The sequence below is a fragment of the Acanthopagrus latus genome, chromosome 8 (genome assembly GCF_904848185.1).
Source record: "Acanthopagrus latus isolate v.2019 chromosome 8, fAcaLat1.1, whole genome shotgun sequence".
In the NCBI taxonomy this organism is placed as follows: Eukaryota; Metazoa; Chordata; class Actinopteri; order Spariformes; family Sparidae; genus Acanthopagrus; species Acanthopagrus latus.
This window is the reverse complement of record NC_051046.1, coordinates 147,826-160,000: the sequence shown is the minus strand read 5'-3', so window position 1 is coordinate 160,000 and position 12,175 is coordinate 147,826. Positions and strand designations below refer to the sequence as shown.

The following is a 12,175-nucleotide window of genomic DNA, read 5'->3' as shown; positions in this document are numbered from 1 at the left end:
GAGCAGAGCAACCAATCAGCTGTCTGGGCCAGGACAGGTAAGGGGTTAATGATGAATCGGTCTGTTAGAGCAGGTTTGTAACATCATGATGTCATAGTGTTGTCATCAGGTTGCCCCAGTCTGTGTCCAAAGAATAAAAACAGACAGAAGAAAACAATGAAACATCAGTGAATCATGAAATCACTAACATTCTGAGAGTTTTGAATGAGTTCGGGTCTGATCAATCTGTTGTCCTACGTCTCGTCTTCAGTCCCAGCAGCGGTGCCGTCTCTGAGGGCTCACAGTGGAAACCAGTCTGATGCTCTGTGGGTGAACTGGGACCGGCCCGATGGAGATCTGAGCTGGTACCTGCTGACTCTTTTCAACCCTGATGGCTCTCAGCGCCAGCAGCAGCAGCTGGGCTCAGAGGTCACCGAGTTCGTCTTCTCAGACTTGGTCGCGGGCCGACTGTACCGAGCCGAGGTGCTGAGTGTGAGCGGGCAGCTGAGCAACAGAGCGAGCATGCTGGGCCGGACTGGTGAGATGCTGATGCTGCGTTTATTAGTCAAGGCCCTGGAATTCCTGGACTAGCCTGGAAGCCCTTAAACCACTGTACATTCTCAGCACCACTCATAGCTGGAGGCTGCGGCGCCCCCTGCTGGCCCCGCCACAGATCATTACTGATCATTATTGATGATCATTGATCACCATTGATCCATGAAGCTTCTGAAGGCTGCTATATCTATAAAATGAGTCAGTCAGTACTCTGCCCCCCCCCCCTCTCCCTCCCACCCCTCACCCTCCTCTCTCCTCTCTCCTCCTCCTCTCCTGCTCTTCAGCTCCCAGACCTGCCACCTCCTTCCTGTTTGGAGGAGTCACTAACACCTCGGTGGAGATCACATGGAGCGGCCCTGTGGGCTCCGACTATGATGACTTTGACCTGCAGTGGACTCCTGCAGACCGGCTGTCCATCATCAACCCGTACCACAGCCGGACGTCTGGCAGCCGAATCCTGCGAGGATTGTTCCCCGGACGACGCTATACCTTCAGCCTCCGCACCGTCAGCGGGGCTGCAGGGCCTGAGGCCACCTACAGCACAGCCATCACCAACAGCATCCGCACCAGTAGGGGGCAGCACCTCAGTCTAACAGAGAAAACACATTAAATATTACAGTACATGTTCTATATATTACATATTGTTCTGCATATACTGTATTTACATTTTAGGGCATTTATCAGACGCTGCTGTCCAAAGCAACTTACAGTAATACAGTGATAAATATGGTCACACACTGATGGTGGCGGCTGCCATGCAGACCAGCACATCAGGAGCAGTTTGGGGTTCACTGTCTCGCCCAAGGACACTTCAACATGCAGACCAAGGGAATCAAACCAGTGACCGTCCAGTAAAAACACTGGCTCTGCCCCCAGTGTTGGGGAAGCTACTTTGCCAAGCGTAGCTTGTAAAACTACATGTAGTTCAGTCTGGCAGTAGTTTGAACAAACTACATTTCTGCCCCTGGAGAAATGTAGTTTGTTACACTGCTGCTAAAAAAAGTAGCTTCAGCAACTACTTATACTCATTATACTCATTTAACTCAGCGTTAAATAAATCAACATATGGTGGATATGAAACAAAATACATTGGCCTATAAAAATTCACATGCCAGCCAAAATATGCCTCTCAACTCAAGTTTTATTTTTTAAGGAACAAAAGCTGATATTTTTGGTCAATATCACAGGAACTTCAGAGGCACTGACACTGAGGCACAAGAACTAGATGCTGGGGCAGAATCACTTGTTGACACGACACATGAGCAGTCTCTCAAAGTTCTTATCAGACAGCCGGTTCTGTTTGGCACTTAAAACATCTTTACCAACACTAATACTACATACTATTATTTATATACTGTATACTACATACTATACTATCTTTACTGTATACTACATACTATACTGTATATACTGTATACTACATACTAAACTATCTATACTGTATACTACATACTATACTATATGTAGCAGGCGTCCCGTGTACAGAGGCTTTGTCCCCGCTGCACCGGCCCTGGTTCAATTCCCAGCCTCGGGCCCTTTGCTGTCATCCCTCCCTCCTATCAATAAAGCCATACAAAAGCCAAAAAACAATAAAAATACTACATACTATACTGTACAGTGTATATCCAGTTATGGTATATGGTTAGCAAGTATAGCATAGCACAACCAACTGTCCTCCAGTCTTTCACAAAACGACCACCTTGACTCCAATCAGTCAGGCTTCTGGACAGTGACTGAGACTCTGTGCTGCCAGAACCTCGTCCCGCTCGTCCTGCTCATCTGTCCTCACTCTCCACAACATGGTCAACCACCAAATCCTCCTCTCCACTCTGGCTGAACCTGGCACTTAGTCCAAACCCTGCTTTCTGGAAACTGGTGTCCCTAAAGGCTCGGTATCAGGACCAGTTCTGCATTCACTATACACTAGATCACTGGGCTCTGCAGTCACATCTCATGGATTCTCTGACCACTGTTCCTCTCTGTCCCCTCATCCTCCTCCAACACCCACGTTGTGACGCTCATCTCTGAATGTCTGCATCATCTCTGCTTGGACAGCTGCTCATCACCTCAAACTCAACCTGAGTAAACCTGAACTCCTCTTCATCGTGGGGACAGACTGTCCTCACATGGACCTGTCAGTCACTGTCCAGGATGTCACAGTATTGTATTCATTGTTGTGGTTTCTCTCTTGTGACAAATGTACTTATTTTAGGTTGTTTTGGACAGAGGTGTCTGCTAAATGCCCTAAATGTAAATACAGTATATACAGAATAGTATGTAGTACATAGTGTATACATAGAATATACAGTATAGTGTGTAATGTATAGTATATATAGAATAGTATGTATAAATGTTCTATGCAGTATCTTTGAATATTTCAGTGCAGTCTGTCGCTGTTTCCTCAGAGCCAGAGCGAGTCCACAGCCTCCACTGTCGGCCTCAGAGCTCCACCTCCATTTCCTGCTCCTGGGGGCCTCCAGAGGCCGACTACGACTCCTACACCATTGAGTGTCTCCACCAAGACTCCCAGGTCCTGGTCTACTCCAGGCGCACCGGCCGAGACTCCACCGCCTATGTTATCACCCAGCTGGAGCCCCACAAACGCTACAGCATCTCCGTGAAGGTGATCTCTGATGGGACAACCAGCGAGGCAGCACGGGACAGCGTGGTCACCATGATAGACCGTAAGAGTCACACTCAGGGTCTCAAGGGGGATTCAGGCTCACCTGGAGGTTAAAAATCAGTACTGATGTGACTCATACAGGTCCTCCGGTGCCCCCCCTCAGTACCCGGGTCAGTGAGCAGTCTGCTGAGGTTACCAAGTCCTCCATCTCCTTCAGGTTCAACTGCAGCTGGTTTAGTGATGTCAACGGAGCCATCAGGTTTTTCGCCGTGGTGGTGACCGAGTCTGAAGGTAGTCCTGTTCTCAGTACTGAGCTCGCACTCAGTCACACTGTCCTGCTTGTCAACCTGCCGTCGTCTGTTCTTCATGTTGAAGGTGCTGACGAGGTGCAACCGCAGCATCAGGACCCTTTGCCCTCCTACCTGGACTATAAGACCAACAGCTCAGTGAAGACTTACCAGACCAGTTACTTCCCCAGTCAGTGCAGCGAGGGCCCCGACAGCTTCCACAGCTTCCACCTCACTCTGGGGACAGGGATGGACTCACTGGGAGGCTCCTGTGAGCATCGAGACATGGACCCAGTGACCAGCAGAGACCTGAAACTGTTCTGTGACGGACCTCTGAAACCCAACACTGCCTACAGGTACTGCACGGTTACTATAGAAACTATGATGAACAATAACGACATCTATGACATCATGGTCAACGTGAACATGGTTTCTGATGGCTCTGTCTGGTCCTGCGCAGGCTCAGTGTCCGAGCGTTCACTCAGCTGTTTGATGAAGAGAAAAACGGACTGAGTGTCGGCTCCCCTCTGTTCACTGACACTTACCTGTCGCTGCCTGTGGTCACCGAGGCAGGTGAGGACAGAGCATCAGACTCAGGAGAGAGACTTATTAAAATTTCACATCATGTCTATTTTAAGAGAACACCACTTGTTTAGACTGTTTTGTTGTCTTTGTTGTATGCTGTTTTCGTTTTGTTGTATGCTTTTTTTGCACTGTCTTCTTTTTCTTTTTGTGGTGCATGGTGGCTCCGTGGGAGCACCCTAAATTTCCACAGTGCAATGACAAAAAAGGTTATTCTGATTCTGATTCTGAGAGACAGCTGGAGACAGACTTTTACTGAGGAAGATGAAGAAGAGAGCTGATTATTAATCTTATTATTTCAAATCTTAAGGGAACAGTTCTTATAAACAGTAAGCTCAGTCCTCCTCCTGAGGATATAAAGTCTTCCTCTCCTCCTCCTAATGATATAAAGTCCTCCTCTCCTCCTCCTGAGGATATAAAGTCTTCCTCTCCTCCTCCTAATGATATAAAGTCCTCCTCTCCTCCTCCTGATGATATAAAGTCCTCCTCTCCTCCTCCCGAGGATATAAAGTCCTCCTCTCTTCCTCCTGATGATATAAAGTCCTCCTCTCCTCCTCCTGAGGATATAAAGTCTTCCTCTCCTCCTCCTAATGATATAAAGTCCTCCTCTCCTCCTCCTGATGATATAAAGTCCTCCTCTCTTCCTCCTGATGATATAAAGTCCTCCTCTCCTCCTCCTGATGATATAAAGTCCTCCTCTCCTCCTCCTGATGATATAAAGTCCTCCTCTCCTCCTCCTGATGATATAAAGTGTGTGTGTGTGTGTGTGCATGTGTGTGTGTGCGTGTGAGTGCGTGTGTGTGTGTGTGTGTGTGCGTGTGTGTGTGTGTGTGCGTGCGTGTGTGTGTGTCCTGCTGCAGAGCCACTGAGCGGTGTGATCGAAGGCGTCAGTGCCGGCATGTTCCTCATCTTCATGGTGGTTGGAGTCACTGCTCTGCTCGTCTGCAGGCAGAAGGCTCGGAAAGTGTGAGTATCTACTGCCAGAAACACCACCCATACAGCACCAACCATACAGCACCTGGCTCACTATCTGTCCAGTTAGGCCCAGCTGGTGTCAGTAGGGACTCTGGAAGTTTTCAAACAAACAGAATTACAAAAACGACCAGCTGTCCATCGCAGTGAGTGGGCGGGGCTTAATTTGTGATGATCTGGACTGTTAATCAGTGGTCACTCAGGTCACGTCTTCCTGTGTGAAGGTGGAGCAGGGTGGAGCAGGTAAACTGTCCCGTATTAACAACAGTCATCAATCACTGTGTTTCAGTGTTGAGGAGAGAGCGACAGTCAGGATGAGTGTGAGGAGAGAGAGGACAACGTCAGCAGCTCACCTGGGAGTCAGAGGGTGAGACGGTTTTGTTGGTACCGCTGATACTGCAGTACTGCTGTTAATACCGCTGATACTGCAGTACTGCTGTTAATACCGCTGATACTGCAGTACTGCTGTTAATACCGCTGATACCACAGTACTACTATTGATACCACTGATACTGTAGTACTACTGTTGATACTGTGGATTTTGTGATGAGTGATGTGACAGCAGCTGATTATTGACCTTTTGATTGATGAGTTGTGATGTCATCAGTGACATCAGAATGGCATTTGAATGTCCCGGCTGTGTTGAACTTGTTTCTTCTGTTCTGTCTCTCAGGCACCGTCGTATCTCCAGGTGAGGAATCATAATGTGTCCTCTGATCTCTGATCTGCCAGCACTTTGTTCTGTTCTCACACGTCTGTGTTTCCTTCAGTCCCATTAAGATCCTCAACTTTGAGTGGCACTACAACAAACTGCAGGCCGACTCCAACTACTTGCTGTCAGAGGAGTACGAGGTGACTCTGCCCTTCACCTGTCCACCATCTCCTCTGCAGTTTTACTTGTATGAACAGACAATTCTGGTTGTGTGTGTGTTTGTGTGTGTGTTAACACTGCTGCTTTCTTTCCATCAGGACCTGAAGGATGTTGGGCGTAATCAGCCTCTGGACTCAGCTCTGCTGCCAGAAAATCGTGGCAAGAACCGATACAACAACATCCTGCCATGTGAGAACACATGTAGACATTTAAGAACACATGTTGACATTAAAGAACACATGTTGACATTTAAGAACACATGTTGACATTTAAGAACACATGTAGACATTTAAGAACACGTGTTGACATTTAAGAACTCATGTTGACATTAAAGAACACATGTTGACATTTAAGAACACATGTAGACATTTAAGAACACGTGTTGACATTTAAGAACACATGTTGACATTAAAGAACACATCCTGTAGAGACATGTAGAGAAGAAGAAAACACCTGTTCAGATGAGCATGGACTCACCTGTATGTTTCTGTCTCTGGATTCTGTTCAGACGACTCAACGAGGGTGAAGCTGTCCTACGTGGATGATGATCCGTGCTCCGACTACATCAATGCCAGCTACATCCCTGTAAGATAAACGCGTGACTGAACACGTGACTTAACATGTGACTTAACATGTGGTTTCATGTTATAATAAGTTAACACATAATTTTCCTGTCAGCTGTTTCTGATCTCTGTCATCAACTCCTTTCACCTCATACACCAAAGTTTGAATGTGTTTTAGGGGAATAACTTCCGTCGGGAGTACATCGCCACACAGGGTCCACTGCCAGGAACCAAAGATGATTTCTGGAAGATGGTTTGGGAGCAGAATGTCCACAACATCGTGATGGTCACTCAGTGTGTGGAGAAAGGCAGGGTGAGTGTGTCATACATCGTCATCCTCCGGATCTGTCTCACACCTGGGAGACAGTCTGGATGCAGCCAGACAGACGTGTGATCAGCTTCAGTGGAGTTTATGAAAGAAAAATACATGACATAAAACATCAGCAGTGAACACCTGGATGCAGATGTTTGCACAAAGACGTGTCATCAGACTAATGGCTGGCTTCTGTTGAATGAATCTTTGCTCTTTGCTGTAGGATCTCACTTCAGCTCCAGCAGCTGGACATACGTGTTCCCACTATGATCACTGACATAGAGACGTCATACTGTCAATTAATGATCAGTGATCAATAAATATACAAGATCAACAGTGTAGGAGATACACAACTTAATAAATGTAATGTGGGGGGACAAATGGTCGAACCTGTTGAAAATTAGAAAAGGTGAATCTCAGGTGAAGGTCATCTGAAAGTTTTATTGCAAGGCAAACATCGTCCTCCTTGCTAGATGAAGAAGTGAGAGACTGCAGAGTGCCTCCCCTGACAACAGTCAGCTTGGGGATGAAAGGAGTAATTAATATTAGACACAGGCTTTCTGTGAAATCCAGAGACAGAAGGACATGTGTTCCTACAACAGTAAAGTCAACTATGAAGAGCCACATCCAGCTTCTGCCTGAGTGTGTCAGGCTTCATTAATCACGGGTGTCTGAACACCATCCTCGTATCTCATTTATCATTATTAAAGATGATCAATGATTTAGTCTCCAGAGCTCTAATGAAAAACTGTTTCATAGTTTAGGATCAGTGGATGGTTACAGATCTGAATGACGAGTGATTAACAGATTAATTTATAGAAACAATAACCACATAAACACAGTTGAATTATTATGATTGTGACATGAATGAGTTTTCTGTTTATTTGTCACTTATTATCTGATTCACTTCAGTGTTGCTCTCCAGCACTCTGCTGTTGTTTCGTTGTTCAGACATCACATGTTGCTTCACACGTCTGTCTCCTGTGTGTCCAGGTGAAGTGTGACCACTACTGGCCCTTTGATCACGACCCTCTGTACTACGGAGACCTGATCGTCCGGATGCTGTCGGAGTCCGTCCTGCCAGAGTGGACCATCCGAGAGTTCAACATCTGCAGCGTACGTCTCCAAATAATCAGCTCATGTGCAACAACAATAAGAACAACAACAACCACAACAACAACCACAACACCAACAACCACACCAACAACCACAGCAACAACCACAACACCAACAACCACAACAACAACAACCACAATAACAACCACAGCAACAACCACAACACCAACCACAGCAACAACCACAACACCAACAACCACAACAACAACCACAGCAACAACCACAGCAACAACAACAACAACAACCACCACAACACCAACAACCACAACACCAACCACAGCAACAACCACAATACCAACAGCCACAACAACCACAACACCAACAACCACAACAACAACCACAGCAACAACAACAACACCAACAACCACAACAACAACAACTACAATAACAACCACAGCAACAACCACAACACCAACAACCACAACAACAACAACCACAATAACAACCACAGCAACAACAACAACCACAACACCAACAACCACACCAACAACCACAGCAACAACAGCAACAACCACAACAACAACAACCACAATAACAACCACAGCAACAACCACAACACCAACCACAGCAACAACACCAACAACCACAACAACAACCACAGCAACAACCACAACAACAACAACACCAACAACCACAACAACCACAACACCAACAACCACAACAACCACACCAACAACCACAACAACAACCACAGCAACAACCACAACAACAACCACAGCAACAACCACAACAACAACAACCACAACAACAACCACCACCACAACACCCACAACACCAACAACCACAACACCAACCACAGCAACAACCACAATACCAACAACCACAACAACAACCACAACAACCAAAACAACAACCACAGCAACAACCACCACCACAACACCCACAACACCAACAACCACAACACCAACAACCACAACAACCACAATAACAACCACAGCAACAACCACAACACCAACAACCACAATAACAACCACAGCAACAACCACAACACCAACCACAGCAACAACCACAACACCAACAACCACAACAACAACCACAGCAACAACCACAGCAACAACAACAACAACAACAACAACAACCACCACAACACCAACAACCACAACACCAACCACAGCAACAACCACAATACCAACAGCCACAACAACAACCACAACACCAACAACCACAACAACAACCACAGCAACACCAACCACAGCAACAACCACAACAACAACCACAGCAACAACCACAACAACAACAACCACAATAACAACCACAACAACAACCACAGCAACAACCACAACAACAACCACAGCAACAACCACAACAACAACCACAGCAACAACCACAACAACAACAACCACAACAACAACCACCACCACAACACCAACAACCACAGCAAAAACCACAATACCAACAACCACAACAACAACCACAACAACCAAAACAACAACCACAGCAACAACCACAACAACAACACCAACAACCACAACACCAACAACCACAACAACAACCACAACACCAACCACAACAACACCAACCACAACAACAACCACAGCAACAACCACAACAACAACCACAGCAACAACCACAACACCAACAACCACAACACCAACAACCACAGCAACAACCACAGCAACAACCACAACACCAACAACCACAACAACAACCACACCAACAACCACAACAACAACCACCACAACACCCACAACACCAACCACAGCAACAACCACAATACCAACAACCACAACACCAACAACCACAACAACAACCACAGCAACAACCACAACACCAACAACAACCACAACCACAACAACCACACCAACAACCACAACACCAACCACAACAACAACCACAACACCAACAACCACAACAACAACCACAACCACAGCAACACCAACAACCACACAACAGAACACAACAACAACCATAACAGAACACAACAACAACACAACAAAACAACACCACAACAACAACAAAGATTTACAGATTAATAACACTGATGATGAATCAGCTTTCTGTCATATTTCACATCCGCCTGTACTTCAGATCCGCTCATGATTAATGAAGCAGCTGCTCGTCTCTGAGATGCGTTCTGAAAATAAATCTCTTGTTAATCAGAAGAAACGCCTCACGTCAACACTGTGTGTGTACCTGTGTGTGTGTGGCTGTGTGTGTGTGTGTGTCAGGAGGAGCAGCTGAGCTTCACTCGGCTGGTTCGTCAGTTTCACTACACTGTTTGGCCTGATCACGGAGTCCCAGAGACTACTCAGTCCCTCATCCAGTTTGTTCGGACCGTCCGGGACTACGTCAACAGAAGTCCTGGATCTGGACCCACCGTGGTTCACTGCAGGTACATATCACCCCCCCTCCCCCCAAGACACAGCACCTATCAAAGTGTGTGCTTCAGTTAAATTCATGTTTTTTAACTGGACTCTGGTGTGTGTGTCAGTGCTGGTGTGGGTCGTACAGGGACCTTCATCGTTCTGGATCGAGTGCTGCAGCAGCTCAACACCAAAGACAGCATGGACATCTACGGCTCCGTGTTCGACCTACGACTCCACCGCTCACACATGGTGCAGACGGAGGTAGATGTTGATCTGACGTAATGTCCTCACCTCCTCACCCCTCAGTGATCATGTGATGTAGTTTCTTCACTTCCCCAGTGTTGACCTGTCGAGCCTTTCCACCTCCTAACGTAGTCTGCTCACTCCCTCAGTTATCATGTGATGTAGTCTTTACACCTCCTTGGTGTTGACCTGATGTAGTCTCTCCACCTTCTGACGTAGGTGCAGTATGCGTACATCCATCAGTGTGTGCGTGATGTGCTGAGGGCCAGGAAGCTGCGCTGTGAGCAGGAGAACTGTCCCGTCTATGAGAACGTGAGCTACACCTCCCAGAGAGGTGAGTGACAAAGTCCTCCACCTGCAGCTCATCACAGCCGGTAGAATCACTGATAATCAAATGTATTGATTCTTCCTCCACAGATACGCTGAGCACCAGACGCTAAGATTTATTGACCCCTGATCGATCAGTCCAGGAAACTTCTATTTTTATATAAATTCTGTTTATATTTGAAACATGAAATAACAAAGATTATTTATGTGACGTAAAGAATTAATGTAAACAAACTGTACATGAACATAAACATCATCACACTGTTTGTATCTGATGGTTTTATAAACATGTGTTTTATGTCTGTACATCAAAAACAACACATGATACACATGAACAAACACATAAACTGTGATGATGAAGGCGCACAGGTCAGTCTGTTCAGATGATGATGAAGATGAAGAAGAAGAAGATGATGATGATGCAGATTGATTATGAATGGATGGATTACAGAGAGGCAGTTTGTTTTCTATCAGTTTATAAGTATTAAGCCCTGAGTTGTGTCTGCAGGCCCTCTCTCATGTGTAGATGATGGACAGTCAGAGGACAGTTACTGAGCTGAAGTGTGACACGTGTCAGTCAGAGGCTTCAGTGTGTTCTGTGTCAGCTGAAGGCAGCTGAATGTTGCTGCACAGTGAGCTGAGTGCAGCAGTTTCTCCTGTTTGTCTGTAATCAGAGTTCATCATCATCATCATCATCATGTTTTCCCTGAAAAGGTAACAACTGACCTGAAGCCTTACATACATGACATTGATAAGTCACAATAAATATTTAAATCACGACTAAAGTTTGGAGCATCTGTTAGCTTTCTTTATTAAAGGAATAGTTCACTCAAACAGTAAACTCAGTCATTGTCTCCTCTCCTGCTGATGGTGGAGAATCAGGTTAAGTTTTAATGTCCACAAAACATTTCTGGAGCTTCACAACTGGCTAATTGAAACAGATGTTATTTACACCTTTTTATGAGAAGAAATCTTCTCTGTGAAGCTGTGGAGAGGAGGACTGTATCATCAGGGGGAGGAGAGGAGGACTGAGTTTATGGTTTATACGAACTGTTCCTTTAAAGTTTAGACTCTGTATCTGTGTTGTGTTCAGGGTTGACTAACCCTAACCCCAGCTGCAGTGAAGACGTGTCTCTGTAGCTAACTGCAGTTAGCATCTCTCTGGTCCCTCTGATATTACTGAACTGGATTCTGGATTATTACAGAACATAATCTGAAGGTTCTGATCCTTCCAGGTTCTGTTGATCCAGATAATCTCCACAGATGAACTCCACTCTATGATGTGTGAAGCTAAATTAACTGTGTAGCAGTAAGAAGCTAATGTGAGGCTACAAACAGACGACATCACGGTCACATGACTGAAACATCACCACCACTAAGAGTCTTACTGCATAATTACTATCCAGGTTGTAAAGTCAGAGTTAGAACAGTGTGGAAC

General features: G+C 45.9%; 1 protein-coding gene across 3 annotated transcripts in view; it reads left to right on the top strand.

Annotated features, from left to right (window-relative positions):
* Nucleotides 1-11,517, top strand: part of LOC119024546 (receptor-type tyrosine-protein phosphatase beta-like) — a 35,055-nt gene extending 23,538 nt beyond the window's left edge. For all 3 annotated transcript variants that reach the window (XM_037107444.1, XM_037107443.1, XM_037107445.1), the window contains 19 exons: nt 1-37; nt 251-517; nt 819-1,103; nt 2,940-3,218; nt 3,299-3,448; nt 3,533-3,800; nt 3,905-4,017; nt 4,887-4,992; nt 5,288-5,365; nt 5,672-5,689; nt 5,769-5,850; nt 5,968-6,058; nt 6,378-6,454; nt 6,611-6,745; nt 7,739-7,861; nt 10,030-10,193; nt 10,293-10,428; nt 10,630-10,744; nt 10,828-11,517. The exon at nt 1-37 is cut by the window's left edge and continues 227 nt beyond it. In XM_037107444.1, coding sequence (XP_036963339.1) covers nt 1-37; nt 251-517; nt 819-1,103; nt 2,940-3,218; nt 3,299-3,448; nt 3,533-3,800; nt 3,905-4,017; nt 4,887-4,992; nt 5,288-5,365; nt 5,672-5,689; nt 5,769-5,850; nt 5,968-6,058; nt 6,378-6,454; nt 6,611-6,745; nt 7,739-7,861; nt 10,030-10,193; nt 10,293-10,428; nt 10,630-10,744; nt 10,828-10,850 — 2,547 coding nt within the window. In that variant the 3' untranslated portion in view covers nt 10,851-11,517. The remainder of the gene's footprint in view (nt 38-250; nt 518-818; nt 1,104-2,939; nt 3,219-3,298; nt 3,449-3,532; nt 3,801-3,904; nt 4,018-4,886; nt 4,993-5,287; nt 5,366-5,671; nt 5,690-5,768; nt 5,851-5,967; nt 6,059-6,377; nt 6,455-6,610; nt 6,746-7,738; nt 7,862-10,029; nt 10,194-10,292; nt 10,429-10,629; nt 10,745-10,827) is intronic.
* The last annotated feature ends 658 nt before the right edge of the window (nt 11,518-12,175 follow it).